A 17,748-nucleotide genomic window follows, 5' to 3' on the forward strand; every position below is an offset into this window, starting at 1 on the left:
GACAGCTCCATACAGATCATTTTCATAGGGCCGTGAAAATGATAGTTGAACTCCAGTAGTGGCTATGGAAGATATTTATATAATGTATTTATAAAATGTTGAATTTTTCTATCATTTGGTTGTATGTTTTAAGCAAATGTTTGTTTCTAATAAATGTATTTTTTCCCATTCTTTTGGTGTATTTGGTAGAGTAAAGCCATCACGTATTTATCAAAGACACATTTTTACTTAAAAGCTCTCCATACACACAGTATTATAAAGGATTTATTGTACTTTAAATATTTACAGTTGATAAGTCCATGGTTTTGAACACACTACCACCAGCGGAAGTGGGCATATGCCCTGTTGGATTCTGCCATCTTGTGCATCTCATATTTCTTCTTTATTACAGTTCCCTCTTTGCTAAATGCAGCCAACAGTTCTTGGGAAAGTTTCTCATACATGTGTGTGCGCCTGTGCTTGTTGTCTCTGCATTCATTTATCATCCACTTCATGGCAAGGAAGCGCCGCCTGTTGTCTGACAGAGGAATGGGCACCTGTGTTTTAGATCAAAGAGAAGTTTTAAGTTCTATACAGCATTTAAAGACGTATTGACACTGTTACCATTTTTCTCAGTTAAATACCTGAAGGTGCTACAGAAATAACGATTTATGCCAGATGTAAAACCTTAGGTGTCCATAATTTATGTTTATTAATTTCAAATGATGAAAAGGGAAAAACATAAAAGTTATTGGACTTGAAGAAAGTGAGGCGCAAATAGGCATGGAAGTCATGACCACAATTAGCTGCTCGCAGAGACAAATATTGAATCCAAAACAAAGTCTATGGAAAGAAGAAGCTCACAAAACCTTTATGAATAGTGTGGAAGAACTGACCAGAACTTGCATCTGAACAGTACAGAATTTCACACTAATTTTACACTAATTTCTCAATACCGGAGGCATCTTGAAGATTCATTACCAACAAACGCCTTTGTGTAAAGGATTTAATTAATATCAATTAATTACAGCTTTTTTTCTGTCATGTCACATTGTTACAAATAACAAATTATGGACATTGTTGCCAATATCCGGTGACTTTATGTCAATAGCACCTCCGCAAAAATATTTACTGAGAAGAAAATGATAATGCAGCATATTTATAAATATTATTAGCATTAAGACATTAAGACATTGTCACTGACCTGGTAGTACTTTCCACCTTTTTGTATGCTGGCCAATCCCACCAAAGGCTTACAATTATCCAGGGCCTGATGGAAGATGGTGTAAGGATTGCACTCAATCTCTTCCTTCTTTTCCATGGGAGCTTTGTGATACTTCTCCACCTGCTTCCTCTTTATGTGTTCCAAAGTCTGGAAGATAAGTCATTGTGAAATGAGCAGACTGGGTAGAGCAGAGATTTAGATAGTGCTTTGTTTTACTTACATCTGTCATAATTTCTCTGGCTAGAATCTTGTCTCCATGTTTCATCATCATATTAATGAATTTGCTAAGAAGGAGAAGCATTTTTCACTATACAGTTCTGAAACAGAAACATTATAAAATGCCAGGATGGATTTGGCTGAACCTGACGACTGGATCATGGTACACAGAGCTGGAGAGCCCGCTGGATGCTGCTTTGATCGGCCTTAGTGCTTTCAGCCGACGCTCCTCTCTCTCCTCTTCGCTCAGCTCAGTCTCTGGGCGGCTGTAGGCTTCCTTGCTCACCTCTGGCTCCAGATAATACGGGTTGTACCTGCTCCATCTCACCAGCAATACCCTTACAAAGAGCACACATGCGGGATCTGTCATTTACAATTGTGCAGTGTACTACATAACATGAATTCATGGATATTTGGGCAGTGTGTTCAAATGACTTATTTTTTTTTGTTGCTTCATGGTGAACGGCACTCGGCGGTATAGGGTGCATTAATGCCACCCACTATCTATGCAGGATGTCAGAGAGAGAGAGCAGGGAGGGTAGGGTCACATACTGCCAAGGCTTTCAACATTTTGCTAAGATGCTAAGGATGCACACTCTCCAGAACAATGAGTAGATACCTCGAAATCACGAGGCTTTCAGATTTAATAGAAACAGAATGATACCACTTTTAATTATTGCAAAGATTTAACTCAACCCTCACTTGGGTCAGTCCAAGGGGAGGGTTTGGTAAAGTCATAGACACTAACATTGACCTATGGCAGGTCAGGATGATATCTTATCGAATTGTTCATGTTTAATTGGTAAAAGTGAATGAATAATGAAAGAATAATGAAACATGAAACAGGTCCTTCACATAGAAAACTATGTTTTTAAAACAAAAATCAGTAAATCATAGTGTTTGTCATTACTGAACTTGATAACCACTAAGAACTACAGGGAAGATACTTAGTCTTTAGAATGTTACTATTTATCATGGAAATTATGAGAAATTAATGTCAAGTTCTTCAGTGTGAAAGCTGACAACAAAAAGCTGGACTGTTTTAGTTTGTTTTACTCACCTTTGAGGCGGCTGCCATCAAACATCCATAAGCAGTAGTTTAATGGATGCTAGTTTACAGCACTTTCTACCTTCTTTTGCACCTGATAAAAATGTCTCCCCCTGCGCTCTAGATCCCAAAGCCTCTGCCATTTAGAATAAATGTGAGTTTTGAGGAAGTCCTTCAGCTCAGACTTACTGAAGGCCACCGCAAGACTCCCCCCTGCTTTGTGACAGCTTTGCCAAATTGTCTGCTATCTCATTTCCTTCGACCTCTTTACGCGCAGAAACCAACATGAATCTGATCAAATTTAGACTAAACCAATCCTATAGAAAATCGCATACATGTTATACGGCTTTGTGGTGAAAAGGCATGGTTAACTTGAATTTACCTCGGAATCCAAGGTTTTAGTAATCCAGCGACGGAGGCAGCCATCTTGAAAATGTGAATAGCTGTTAGGACCCCAAGTTAGTACCTTGAGTATTTTCCTGTAAACAAACATACATTGTTGTAGTAAATTGTTGAAATGTATTTGAATCAATAAAATCTTCAATGACATAAATATTTGATAATAATATAACAGTAGTATAATAATACATTGTATACATTTATTTGTTACTAATGTCGCACACGGCGGTGACATCACGCAATGTTTTCAGTGCTATGGCGTACCAGGAAGGGGAGTCGCTTGAATCCTGGCTCAGTAAGTGATTAATCCTTTTTTATGAATGAAATTATAAACTAACATAGCTTAATTTACTGTGTCACACTGGGGGCACAGTTGCTGCTAAGGAGTGTGCGCTGTCGCTGTGCTTAAAGCTTTTTAGCTGTAGTCATTCACTAAGCTTTGTTAAAGGGTGGAGAGCATTGATCAGTCAGTCATTATGAGCACCACTGACAGCTCCGAGTGGGCAACACATTTCTCTGCTGCTTGATCTGCATGTTTTATTAAAAGTATTTAAACTAGCCATTAGTCTATATTCTTGTTGAATGCAATGTCATTATAAGTGCATATCGTGGTGGGACTGCATTGCCTGAAGCATCTTGGCAGCTCGTTTGTCCTGTTTTTGTCTGAGGGGAAAGCTGGGGCCACTTCCCCATCTGCAAGTCAACTAGAACTGTTCTGTGCGCCTCAGGTCTTGCCCCATGACTTGTCTGTTTTTTGTTTTTATTATTAAAAGTAGCTATAGAGCGAAGATAATATTCAGTTTTTCTTAAAGGGATCAGATTAAGAATGATGAAATATATTTAAATCATGATTTTATGTCACAGATAAAGCCACTCACCCGACTAATAGACAGGAAGACTGGGAGTACATCATAGGCTTCTGTGATCAAATCAACAGAGAACTAGAGGGGTATGTATAATAAGCTACATTTCCCATGAAAAGGGAAGCTACATTTGCTATTATGTTTTATTCTATTTAAGGCCGCAGATAGCAGTGACTCTGCTTGTACACAAAATCCACTCTCCACAAGAATGGGAGGCACTTCAAGCTTTGACTGTAAGAGACATGTGTAAAACTATATGAATCTGAAGAAACAGGTTTAAGCTTCTTTCATTTTTGCTTCAGGTGTTGGAGGCATGCATGAAAAACTGTGGGAGGAGGTTTCATAATGAAGTCGGAAAATACCGATTTTTAAATGAACTCATTAAAATTGTGTCACCCAAGGTAGGTACAGCCTAAATCATATAATACATTATCATACATAATGTACTTTTATTGCATAAATTACTGTTTTCAGTACATGGGTGACAGTGCTCCTGAGAAGGTGAAGTCTAAGATTGTGGAGATGCTGTACAGTTGGACCATTGCTTTCCCAGATGAAAGCAAGATTGCTGAAGCTTATCAGACTCTCAAAAGACAGGGTGTGTATATGCGCATATTATTAAAGGTTTGACTTGAATCGGATTTTGCCCTGACGTAAGTATTATTTGATTTCAGGCCTTGTACAATGTGATCCAGAGTTACCATTGGATAGGACTTTAATTCCCTCTTCACCAACACGACCCAAACATCCCGTGTTTGACAATGAGGACATGGGCAAGGTACGAAACCTCATTAGTTGCTAACAATATAAGTGGTTTAGTTTTTGTATGCCTCAAGTCATTCTTTTTAAAGTTACTTGCCGAGCTACTTCGTAGTAAAAATCCAGAGGACCTTCAGGAAGCCAACAGGCTGATTAAAAGTATGGTGAAAGAGGTATGACACTTTTCATTACCATATTCATTATTTATGACTACAGAGTATTATTTGATATTGTGATGTTGTTTTTGAAGGATGAGGTTCGAGTGCAGAAGGTAACTAAGAGAATGCACACATTGGAAGAAGTCGGCATCAATGTGAAGCTGTTAACCGAGATGCTGTCCCACTACAATAAGGACAGCTCATCTGACTCGGACAAAGAAATCATTAAGGTAGCTTTACCCATGTGTATATGCACATTTTCTGGAGGAAATTACGCTAAAACAAATCAGCTGATGCACAACAGCAACAATGCCCTCTTTATGTTTTCCCAGGAGCTTTATGAGCGGTGTGACAAGCTGAGGCGAGCAGCTTTCAAAATGGCCACTGAGAGTGAAGACAATGACACCAATTTAGGTTTGTGATAGTAGTCAGTTTTTATCTGTATTTGTATGCTTATTGTTTAAGAATAATTATATATTTCACTTGCATCTATTTGCATACAATCCCACAATAGCAGACAAAATCATACAAAGACATGATATGAAAAATCACTCAAATTAGGTCATGTTAAACTAAGAACAAGAAAGAAGACAAAGTGAAAAAGTTGTAACTACTATTATTACTGTAATTCATTTTCAGGGGACATTCTGCAGGCCAGTGACGACCTCTCCAGAGTCATCAACTCCTATAAGAAGATTGTTGAGGGGCTGCCCATCAACGGGGACAGCGAGGACCCCCAGTCTAAAGCATGTCACTGTGGAAGCGGTGAGATCCCTTTTCCTGTTTAAAATTAGATGCTTAAAACATCCTCCTTCCCCAACTGGTGCATTGAAACTTCACTGGTAAAATATTTGGGGAAATGTGTTATTGTTATTTTAATCATTTACCATTTTTATCGCTTTTCTTAACTGAGTAACTTAAAGCCACACTGCGGAGCATTTCAAACATGCCTCTATTGATCCGCTTGACACAGACAATGCCCTGGTTTATTAGAATGAATAATTTGGGAGATGATCATGTATTTAACTTCTTAACCTCCACCTGAACCGAGCAAATTTTTCCAATTTGGCTTTACCTAAATCTGAAAGCTTAAAAAAAAAGGCAAGCAATGAAAACAAGGCAAAAACACGACAAAAAGCAATGAGAAAAAGCAACAAAAAAGTAACACTTTTTAATTGTTTATTTTGTTGCGTTTTTGTCACAAGAACTGACAAAAATATGACGATAAAGAGACGAACACGCAACAAAAACGCTTAAAAATGTGACAAAAAAAACGCAGTGACCATGTGACAACAAACTTACGATCACTTTTGTTGGTCTTAGCTTTCAAATGAGGCGCTACACTGTTGCTTTCCAGTCGAGAAGCTTGAAGATTTGGGTAGAACTGTAGAAAATGGGCTCGGTTCAGGTGGGGGGTAAGAGGTTAAACCTACTGTTTGCAGCCAAAGCAAAATAGCAACATGTCCCGCTCCCAGCAGTTACGAGTCAGGTCTGAGGAGCTGCAGGTCGCTCATAGTAAAGACACATGTTTATAGAGGTGTTTTAACAGTATTGATTAAATCTGTGCTCATTCTTTATTTGATGAAATGTTACAATGTGTGGCTTTAATTTAGTACTTTGCTTCTGGAAATCTATCTAAAACAAAAGCTTTAAACATTTCCTCATTCTTACTGCTCAGCTGAGACCACGGACACACTCATCGACCTCGCTGAAAGTGACACACCGAGCCCCCCTCATCCGGCCGCTCTTCTCTCTCACCCAACGGATCCGTTCTCGGCACACGCCATGGTCACGCCCATCCCAGTGCTCGTCCCTCCTCCAAAACAAGCGGCAGACTCTGAGACCAGCAGTCCCAGCCATCCGTTACCCGACAAGGCCTCTGCTTCGTTGTCTCTCCTCGATGATGAGCTTCTGTCACTAGGTATTTTATCTAAAGGTCCAATGTTATCGAGTTTTAAGAGATAATAATGAATCCAATAATTCAGTGGAGCACCATTAAAAACCAAAATGGCTTGCTGACATTGCAGGAGCTTGGTGGTCCTACATAATATTAGAGCATGTGACCTTTTGTGGGGGTCAGGCAGTGTAGACTGAAGTTTCGAAACAACAAAACATGGCACTGTTTGTCATGAGGTGTAATATGCTTAAAGAGAGAAAAAGTTGTACATTTCTAGTTACATTGTGCATCTTTTTAGGCCTGAATGACAATCCACCTCCTCAGAGCAACCAGTCCAAGACAAAATTGTTTGAGGTGTCTCAGCAGTGGAGCTCGTTGCAGGTATCGATGAGGCATATACGGTGTCTCCACAGTGTCGCCACAAATTCATCAACTCATTTGAAGCTAACACCACTTTTACTTTACAGACCCCTGCATCAGGTGCCGATTTGTTTGGCAGTGGGGCTTATTCACATCCTGTACCAGCATCGACGGATGTCAGTCACAGCCTACAGAACCTACAGGACCTAGCGATGGTTGGGCTTTCAGACAACACAAGGTACTTTGAGGTTATTAACTCAAAAATATCAGATGGAGCACACAAAAGTTTTTGAAACAAATAACCAAGTCCATATGCAGTACCGTTTTTTCTGGACTATAAGTCGCTCCGGAGTATAATTCCTAACTACCTGGGCATGGAGGCGTAACTGCACCGTTGACAAGCCTCTCCCGGCAGCACGTTGTTCAAGCACCCATTTGCGAACTCGTTCTAGTCTGCGATCAGCTTCTTTTGTTTCCTTCATTGCAGTAAGAGTAACCTCCACTTTTCGCCAGTTCCTCACAAGTTTCCGGCTCACTCAAAACTTTACAGTTTTTTAAATTGGTACAGTAAGTAAGTGCTTTATTTGTCATTGTACAACCTTACAGGAGTAGCAGATACTGGTACATAAGCCTAGAGCGCCCTCGAGCGGCTGTCAGTGTGAAAATGACAAACCTGAAATTATATAATTTGATATATGTCACACCTGACCCCCAGCCAAACTATGAAAGAATGTGCAACTTTTAGTCCAGAAAATACGGTATCTTGAACCTTGTCACGACTTTTAACATTATAGTGAAAAAAAATCACTTTACTGATAGACATGACATGAAACTTTTTTTGTTTGTCATTCAGGCTTAGTAAGACATTGACTACAATACAAACCTGATCAAAATAAAGATAACCATCTGAGATTCCACTTGACACAATCATTGTCTTTATTTCTTTACCTAGTCTAACCAGAGGGAGCGGTTTCGGGATGCCCGTTGCTGCTGCTGCTGTGCACGGCTCTCCGTCTTCAGCCTCATTTTTCAAGAGCACGATGCCTGGCTCTCCTGCTTTGTCCCAGGCGAAGGTCCACAGCCTCAGCTCTGCCCCCGGGAGCCCACAGTTTCTCCCCATGTCGCCTGGTCACCCTTCCTTACAGGGCAGCCCTGCCAGAGGACCAGACATGTCTCTTAGCAACGTCTATGTCCCGCTGGAATCGATTAGACCAAGTAAGAAGAAATTTGATATAAATATAGTTAAAGGCAGAACACCTAATTACAATTTTCCAGACATGCATTACAATTTCGATTACTGTAGCGACAACTGTCTCACCTTTGGTCGCTTCTGGGTGCCGGGGGATCCAGGTATAACGCGCTTGATCCGAACACGATATCTAGGCTAAGTTTCATGTTTTGGAGGCAGCGGCGATGGATTGAGGTGCGTGACGGCCCAAGATGATGGTTTGGACAGATTGGACATGGATATTACATGTGGTAGAGGTAGTCTAAGGGCCCTAATGGCAAGCGGTAAAAACCGTGCAACCTCCCGTCACCCAAACACCCCATCCACTGGCACCTGGGTATCCATATAGACTTGCCTCCATCCTGCCCCCAAGTGGTGGAATGTAATGTAGGTCAACTACGTCTAATGTAAACAAACGCTTGCAGGCTAGATGAACCATAATGGCTCCTACACTCCGGCCCCAATTGTGTAGACAGCACAATTCCCCTAGCATCAAACAGGAGTCCATTAAGTTGTGGTTGTTGTTTTTTGTTTTGTTTTTTCCCTTTTTTTTTTTCCCTTTTTTTTTTTTTTTACACTGCCTCTTGGAGAAGGCAAATTTTGGAGATGGGCCTGTCCAGTTGTCCCGTCTTTGTCTTCAGCTGGACAGCCCGTACTAGTCCCTTTTTATCTGGGTAAGTATTGATAATCTTTCCCAAGATCCAAGAACCGCGAGGAGCAGTGTGATCCATCACAACCACAATGTCACCAACTGTGAAGCTTCTCCGAGGCTTAGACCACTTCTGTCTCTCCTGGAGAAGGGGCAAGTACTCTCTTATCCATCTTTTCCAGAACAGGTCTGAAAGATATTGCACCTGTCTCCAGCGTCTTCTGACGTACAAGTCATTTGTCTGAAAGGTACCAGGAGGGAGGACGGGCTTGCCCTTAGCAGCAAAATGTGGTTTGGGGTTAAAGGTTCCAAATCGTGTCCGTCTTCAGATACTCCTGTAATAGGGCGGTCGTTGAGAATAGCCTCCACTTCACACAAGATGGTGTTAAGGTTTTCGTCGTCCAGGGTCTGCTGTTGCAAGACAGAAAACAACACCTTTCTGACCATCCTAATGAGGCGCTCCCACACACCTCCGTGGTGAGATGCAGCAGGTGGATTAAAAATCCAATCGATTTCCTTTGACAAGAGAGCTTGGTGAATCTTATCGTGATCCATAGCAGTCAACGCCTCCCTCAACTCTCGCTCTGCACCTATAAAATTGGTGCCATTATCCGACCTCATCTGCCGCACAGGGCCTCTTCGGCATACAAAACGTCTAATGGCATTAATGCAGGAGTCAGTAGTGAGTGAGTGTGCTACTTCCAAATGTATTGCCCGGCTGGCCATGCAGGTAAAAATAACGCCATATCTTTTGACCATTGTTCGTCCTCTCTTCACCTCAATAGGCCCGAAATAATCCACTCCTACATTGGTGAAAGGTGGCAAGTCTGGATGGATGCGTTCCTCAGGCATATCAGCCATTTTCTGCTCCCCGGGCTGGCCTCTGTAGCGTCTGCAGACAACACATTCAGAAATTATCCTCCTACAGGCGGAGTTGGCGTTAGTGATCCAGTATCTTCTCCTGAGAGCTGAGAGCATGTGATTTTTTCCTGCGTGTCCAAGCTGTTGATGAATATGTCGCAGAATAAGCTTGGATATATGCTCTCCTTTAGAAAGAATAGCCGGATGTTTCTGCTCTTCAGGCAAGGCTGACCGACTTAACCTTCCACCCACTCGCAGTACACCTTGGCACAGTACTGGATCGAGCCTGTAGATGTCACTCTTGCTCTTCACAACGGATGCTCCACTCAGCAGATCACTGATTTCTTCTCTGAATGTTACTTGCTGACTGTGACAGATGATGGCGGTTTCTGCTCTAGTAAGATCATTCACTGACAGTGTTTGTTTGACAACTGCAGCTCTAGCTTTCTTCATCTCCTCCTCTACACGAGCAGAGACTGTGGAAGAGTCGGCCAAACCCAGTGCAGACACTACTTCCTTTCTTTTACGGCTGAACTTCCACAGGATGTCTTTTAGCTTCAGGATCCAAGCTACCGAGGTCTTCAACTTGGTCCAGCTCGAAAAATAGCACAACAGTGTACTGGTGGGACCCATGGGTAGAGTGTCAATGGCGTACACCAAAACATCCCTCTTCACCTCTGGATCCTCAGATGGAACGGGCTGGGGCACAAAGGGCTTTGGCCACCCCTGCTCGGGTCCTTTAAGAAAGTCAGGACCATTTAACCACCGCTGACAGGCCACGAAGTTGTCTGCTGTAAGACCTCTGGAGGCTTCATCTGCTGGATTGGACTTTGTGCCAATATACCTCCACTGGGACACGTCTGTTGCTTGTCTTATAGTAGCCACTCTATTTGCCACGAAGGTGTGAAACCGCTTGGAGTTGTTGTTAATATACTTCAGCACTGTTTGGCTATCTGTCCAAAAACATGAACTGCTCAACTGGAGGGACAGCTCCTTCTTCAACATCCCATCCACCTTCGCAGCAAGCACAGCGGCCGTTAGCTCTAAACGTGGAATCGTCGTCTGTTTTAGTGGTGCTACCCTGGCCTTTCCGAGCATGAATGCCAAATGCACTCTTCCTCTCTCGTCCTGCAGCCTCAGGTAAGACACAGTCCCATATCCATGTTCACTGCCGTCTGCAAAGTGATGTAACTGCGTGTGCAGTGGGCCTGTGAAGTTGCTAGGTTTAATGCAGCGCCTGACTTTAACCTCAGCCATTTTCCCCAGATCTTTATGCCATGCTGCCCAACTTTGTGCCATTGAATGGGGTATAGGTTCATCCCATGAAAGGTTTAATCTGCACATTTCCTGCAGCAACAGCTTTGGCAGCAGAGTGAAAGGTGCCAGGAAGCCCAGAGGGTCGAAGATGGAACTGACCATAGAGAGAATGCCGCGCCTGGTGTAAGGTTTCCTTTCCAGAGTGAGCTGGAAGGTGAAAGCATCACTCTCGGCGCACCAGCTAAGACCCAGAGCTTTCTCCACGGGCAGACTCTCTTCATCCAGGTGTAGCTGTCTCATTGGTCTAGAGCGCCTTTCTTCGGGAATAGATGCCAGTACTGTACGACTGTTGCTTGTCCACTTCAGTAGTTGGAAACCTCCCTTTGAACACAAGTCGGTAAGATCCACCACCAACTGAATTGCCTCCTTTTCCGTGGCCACAGATTTTAAGCAGTCGTCCACGTAAAAGTTGCTCTGAATGGTATCAGTCACCTGCTTGGGGTAGCCGTCCATGTTTTCTGCTGCAGTCTTCCTCAGAGCATAGTTGGCACAGCTAGGCGAAGAGACTGCTCCAAAAATATGCACGGTCATACGGTACTCCACTGGGCTTATTGATGTATCTCCGGAGGGCCACCACAGGAAGCGGAGGAAATCCACATGCTTGTCTGACACCTTCACCTGATGGTACATGGCCTGTATATCGGTCATCAATGCGACAGTCTCTTCTCGAAACCTTGTCAAAACACCAAAGAGAGAGTTCGTGAGGTCCGGCCCCTGTAGAAGCTGGCCATTCAGTGAGGTGCCCTTGTAGCTTGCCCCACAATCAAAGACAACTCGCAGAGACAGTTTTCGTGGGTGGTAGACTCCGTGATGGGGCAGATACCATACGCTTCCATGACTGGGCTCCAGTTGATCTTGAGGAACCACCTGTGCATATCCTTTGTCAATCAAGTCAGCAATAACTGCCATGTACTCCTTCTTGTATTTCTCGTTTCTATGAAATTTCCTTTTGAGGCTCTGAAGCCGCTGTTCCACAACGCATCGGTTATTGGGCATCGTTATGGCCTCCTTATTAAAGGGTAGGTCCATACTGTAATGTCCGTCTTTCATACAGGTTGATTTTTCCGTTATTCCCATGAATTTCTTGTCGTCCATTGACATTTCGTGATCCTCCTCCGGTGCCCTTTCAGTAAACTCTTGGTTGTATTGAGATACCAGCAGCTCCTTCAGTTTGGCCACGGAAATCCGGTTGACATGAGCGGTCGGGCAGCTCCCCTGGCCTCTGTTTTCACTTCTCAATGGTCCGTTTATGACCCACCCCAACAGGGTCCTGACGGCGTACGGCCCACTATCTTTACTATTGATAATCTCCCACGGCTCCATAAGTTTTGCAGCATTTGTGCCGATCAAGACCTCCACCTCAGCGTCCAGCTCTGGGATTCTGATGGCCTTAAATTGCTCCCATTTCTCAATGTCTCGCTGACGAGGAATATTATATCTGGAGACGGGTATAGAGTCTTGTGTATAGATTTCTGGCAGCTCGATAAAACTATTTCCTTCCAGCTCGGAAATCTCCAGCCCTGTAAGATAGTGGCTCCGCACCACCTTTTCCTGTCCCATTGTACGCAACAGAATGTTAGTTCTTGTGCCTTGTACGTTCAAATGGTTCATAAGAGCACTTGTTATGAAGGTGGCTGTACTCCCGGGATCCAAGAAGGCATAAGTCTGCAGCACTTTATCTCCTTTCTTGGACTTGATTTTAACAGGAACAATGGAGAGTGTAAAATCCTGGTCACCGGCCCCAGTACAAACGCTAGCCTGGTGAGACACGAGGGCACTGCTCACTGGTGTTTCGGGAGGTTTAGCCTGCTGCACCCTGTTGTCTGAATGCAGAAGAGTGGGATGTCTAAGTTGGCATATGTCACAGGTAAGACGACGCCTACATTCCCTGCTCATGTGACCAAACTTAAGGCAGCCAAAACATACTCCTTTGGTCTTAAGGAATTCAATTTTCTCATTATGAGACATTTTATTGAGCTTTGGACATTTAAGCGTGAGGTGAGGCTGCTTACAGTAAAGGCATATTACTGGGGAATCACTAGAGAGTGTTGGTTGCTCTGGTGTATATACGTGCGAAGAGGCTGTGGAACCATCAATAGAAGAGATTGATGTGGCAAAACTGCTCCCCTTAAAGCTGCCCTTGGATTGAACTTTGTTCATATATGGACCCCTTGCTGCTGGGCTGTCAGAGATATCGCCAAACAGGGGGTGGGAGAGAATCTTAACTTGACGCTCGAGGAAGCTAACCAGGTCTATAAAAGTAGCTCTAAAGCCTCTCCGTTCCTGTATCTCACAGGCCTTGTTTCTCCATTTCTCACGCAGCTTATATGGCCACTTCATGATTACTTGCCTCATGTGAGATGGCACATTTAGCTCCTCCATGGACTGTATCTCTGACATTGCATTGCAGCATCCTCTCAGGAACAGTGCAAAATCTTCTAGTTCTTGGACATCTTCGGATTTTATGACAGGCCAGTTAAATACTTTCTCCATATATGCTGTTGCCATTTTATGCTCGTTTCCAAAATGCTCCACTAAAAGTCCCTTTGCCTTTTGATAGCCCTGTTGTGACGGCATGTGCATGCAGCTCCTTACTAATTCCCTAGGCTGCCCCCTGGTATATTGCTCCAAAAAATATAGACAATCTTGATAGCTACTTGTCCTCTCCTCCACACAATGCTCAAATGCTCTCATGAAGGAAATACACTGCAATGGGTTGCCATCAAAAATTGGAATGTCCCGTTGAGGCAGAGTGGCTGCTAGTTGTTGCTGGACGAGCAATGATGTAATTTCGTTTTGCCTTTGCATGATGGAGCAAATAGCATTATCACGGACGATAGGAGCTTGTGGCATGATGAATTGTTGTGATTTTACACTTGAGAGCGATTGTGAAGCTGCAGGATGCATGGCACTCACTGGTCGTGTCTTTGAATCAACTGGTCCATGTCTTATTTGCGACTCTAATTTAAACGGGGCATTAGTATCTGCCTGCATCGTTTGCGTGTATGATTTTACATTGCCGAATATCTTGGGTCTTACGACCGGCGCCAGGGCAGGGGGCGCTCTCGAGTCAAGCCGAGCAGTCCGAGGCACGAACTCTTCAGCCTGTGGATTGAACTCTGTTCGTTTCCTTTCTCTTAATCCCTTGCTCACGTAAGAATTCATTCCGTTGGTGCCAGATCTTCCTGCAACACTGCTCAGTTCCAACATAGACACGCGAGCTGCAGCGGCGGCTATTTCGGCTTCCATCTCGATCTGTTCCTTGTATTTTCTTATTCTTTCAGCCTCCAGTCTATGTCTCTCCTCTTGTTCCTCTAACTCATGCCTTCTTTTTAGGGCGGCGGCCTTTTCCATTAACGCTGCTTGGTCAGCCATAGCCAGCCTGCGCGCAGAGGCTGTGCTCAATCCGGACATATGACTGCGCTTAGATACATTTGATGCGCTGTCTTCGGGATGGACGCCGTCACCGACAGCGCCTTGTGCTTCAGCCTCAGCATTCTCCTTATCACCATTATTACGGGCGTTTTCGTAAGCCTGCTTGGTTAGCACGTCGTGAAGGTGTGTAAGACTCATAATTTTGTCTGCGTTTTCGTTCGCCTTTTCGTCCGAACCTCCCTTTTCATTCAGCCAAGTGCGCACTTTACGCGCAAATTCTTCATTTGCTGTCCTTTTTGCCTCGAACCAGGCCTGTTGTTTTTGTTTTTCGTCCGGTGGCAAATTAAAATCTTTTAGAAATGTTTCGTGAAGAGACGACGCGTTTTCACATAATTCGTTAAAGCATTTCAACTGTTGATGGACCTCAGTAATATTTTCGTTTGATAGCCAGAGTTCTGTTATTTTTGCTTTCACTTTGCTTGCGCGTTTAAATATTTCACTTCTTTCCTTTTGAACTTTTTCCAAGGCTAAAGCCAAACCCTTTAGCGATAATTTTCTTTCTCTTTTGTCACTTTGCATGCCCGTAGGCTCGATGTCAGCATTGTCGTTTTTATCAACGTCCTTGTCGCTCATTTTCAACAATGAATCAGCAGTGGCGTGCTGCGTTGTGCTTTATTGGTCTTCTTTACGCACGACCAAAACGCTCCAAAAATGGCACGAAACACGAACGTATTCACGCAACTAAACCTGCTGGATATCGATTCTTTGAAACATGAATGAATGAAAGCCACCACGAATACTTAACGCGCTACGGGACAGCTTCAACTTCCAGAGTAAGCTCAAGGCCGCTGCGTATAAACTTCAATCCACAGCGTCATCAAAACAGCGTATCGATACTAAAGATGACTGCACTCACCGGAGACGTCTTGTGTCGTTGTAGTGCCTCATAACTTATATTTCAGGCTTACTTGAGACGGTGGGAAGTAGATAGCGAATGTAGCTCCTTGTTTGACGTAGCGGCTAGGACAGCTGTGTAGCGCGCACTTTCCGAGTATTCATCCAAATGGTGGCTTGTACTTTCTCAAAGGGTCGTGGTTTTTACTTGTTTAGCGACAACTGTCTCACCTTTGGTCGCTTCTGGGTGCCGGGGGATCCAGGTATAACGCGCTTGATCCGAACACGATATCTAGGCTAAGTTTCATGTTTTGGAGGCAGCGGCGATGGATTGAGGTGCGTGACGGCCCAAGATGATGGTTTGGACAGATTGGACATGGATATTACATGTGGTAGAGGTAGTCTAAGGGCCCTAATGGCAAGCGGTAAAAACCGTGCAACCTCCCGTCACCCAAACACCCCATCCACTGGCACCTGGGTATCCATATAGACTTGCCTCCATCCTGCCCCCAAGTGGTGGAATGTAATGTAGGTCAACTACGTCTAATGTAAACAAACGCTTGCAGGCTAGATGAACCATAATGGCTCCTACAATTACATTTGTGACCAGTGCTGTTATGTAGAGAGAGAGCTCTGAAATATGAAACTAATAATGTGCTTCAGGTTATAAAATGTTATGTTGAGACTCCATGGAGACAAGATACACAGTTCAGAGGCGGGTAAAGCAGCCAAAATATTTACTCAAGTAAGACTTCTTGAGTAAATAGAAGTCTTTTAAATAAGTAGAATGTTGTCTACGAAATAATTACTCAAGTAACTACTTGATAATAAGAAAATACCTACTTCTTACATGAAGATTAACTGTGACATGGATTTATGTTTTAGTGTTGATGTAATAGGACAGACACCAGATAAAATAACATTTAAATTCGTGATTAGATTTATTATGTTTTACTCAAGTTGAAGTGAAAAGTAGTGTTCGATTAAACTACCCCCTCTTGTTTTTCACACACAGTTCACCCTAAATAACTGATGCACTTTTTCCAAATGTGACTTTTCAAATTTGTGTTTTTGATTTGAGCGCCTTAAACTTACAGCCCTAATATTCATTTTCTCTCAAAATGTTAATAACACTTTGTCCTCTTGACCATCAGGTAAAGTTCTGCCTGTCACAGCCTACGATAAAGACGGGGTCCGTGTGCTGATCAACTTTGCGTCCAACTGTCCCCCCGGCAGACTGGACGTCCTGGTAATGGTCGTGTCCACGTTAAACACTGCTCCCCTCCCTGTCCACAGTGTTGTTCTCCAAGCTGCAGTACCAAAGGTGAACTTCACTTTTCCTCTTAAAGCCTCTTCAGTTTTCTGAGCTGAACCTTGATCTTCCGTCTTCTCACCAGTCAATGAAAGTGAAACTCCAGCCTCCGTCAGGAACAGAGCTGGCACCGTTCAACCCCATTCTACCCCCAGCTTCTATTACACAGATCATGTTATTGGCCAACCCTTCGAGAGTAAGCACCAGTGGCCAAACCAAATACATTTTTACCTTTTACCTCTTTATGTCCATCTACATACTGAAATAATTGTTTTCTGTTCACAGGATAAGGTGCGCCTGCGATACAAGCTGGCGTTCACACTGGGAGACCGTCAGTGCAATGAAGTTGGAGAGGTTGACCAGTTCCCTCCACCAGACACGTGGGGTCATCTATAGCAACGTAAATGCCTTAGCACTGTTCATTCTTTGTTTTATCATTCTGTATAGCTTATTTTAATCATATTTATTGTAACTAACCCCTGCAACTCAGTTCTGGGGTGCCAAGAAATCACAGACACCTGTAACTAACGCAGTAATGAGTGTTTCAATGACTGGAATAACCGTCGCCTCAGAGTTGCGACTCTGCTACTGGACATTAAGTTACAAAAACACTTGCGACTAAAAAGCTTTTTAAATACCTCTCAGATTTGTGCACAAGATCAAGAGCTTCTACATAAGATTTACATTTGTGTGATGATGATAACGTATTATGTTAGTGAAATGGGTTTTCAGGTGAAATGTAGCTTTCTTTCATTATAATTTGGTGTGATGAAGAAACTGTTTTGGGAGTGACCTCAATTTTGCTTTCACCTAATTTGCCCCAGCAACAATGGTTGAACTTAGCAGTGAGATAACAGCGGGGCACTTTACAGTGTTTCCTCTTAGCAAACTTGAATTGACTGCAGCACAACGTTAAGGTGGTCAATAAGTATTGTATGTTGAAGGTTAACATTTATTTATCATATTTATGGATATTCCTTTGCAGTATTTTGGTAAATCATTGAAAAGTAGAGTAACACTGTGTGAATTGTGCATACTTCATCCTCCATGTTTTGTATAGGATGTTTGAACATCTTCAGTGTAGTTTTTGGAGTTATAAATCTGTACAAAGTTTATAATTTGCTTGTTTGCTGCATGAAATAAATATTCTTTCTATAAATGTCGTGTAATTACAGAGAGTCTATTTCTTACAACAAACTTCAAACAGT

General features: G+C 43.0%; 2 protein-coding genes across 2 annotated transcripts; one reads left to right on the plus strand and one right to left on the minus strand.

Moving 5' to 3' along the window:
* Nucleotides 1–231: 231 nt before the first annotated feature.
* mrps7 (mitochondrial ribosomal protein S7) lies at nucleotides 232–2,953 on the minus strand. The gene is made up of 5 exons (XM_079564688.1): nucleotides 2,851–2,953; nucleotides 1,567–1,758; nucleotides 1,425–1,488; nucleotides 1,184–1,351; nucleotides 232–536 (listed from the first exon to the last, which is right to left on the minus strand). The coding sequence occupies exons 1-5, from the start codon at nucleotides 2,892–2,894 to the stop codon at nucleotides 315–317; spliced, it is 690 nt and encodes a 229-aa protein (XP_079420814.1). The 5' UTR covers nucleotides 2,895–2,953; the 3' UTR covers nucleotides 232–314.
* A 139-nt stretch (nucleotides 2,954–3,092) lies between these two features.
* Nucleotides 3,093–17,635, plus strand: LOC306969272 (ADP-ribosylation factor-binding protein GGA3-like). The gene is made up of 17 exons (XM_079564880.1): nucleotides 3,093–3,162; nucleotides 3,732–3,816; nucleotides 3,888–3,963; nucleotides 4,033–4,131; nucleotides 4,205–4,328; nucleotides 4,405–4,508; nucleotides 4,582–4,662; nucleotides 4,740–4,877; nucleotides 4,980–5,061; nucleotides 5,287–5,412; nucleotides 6,326–6,568; nucleotides 6,843–6,925; nucleotides 7,012–7,142; nucleotides 7,857–8,119; nucleotides 16,383–16,552; nucleotides 16,626–16,736; nucleotides 16,826–17,635. Exons 1-17 carry the CDS (start codon nucleotides 3,123–3,125, stop codon nucleotides 16,934–16,936), a joined length of 2,067 nt encoding a protein of 688 aa, XP_079421006.1. The 5' UTR covers nucleotides 3,093–3,122; the 3' UTR covers nucleotides 16,937–17,635.
* The last annotated feature ends 113 nt before the right edge of the window (nucleotides 17,636–17,748 follow it).

Source organism: Gobius niger, assembly GCF_951799975.1.
Source record: "Gobius niger genome assembly, chromosome: 10".
Lineage (NCBI taxonomy): Eukaryota > Metazoa > Chordata > Actinopteri > Gobiiformes > Gobiidae > Gobius > Gobius niger.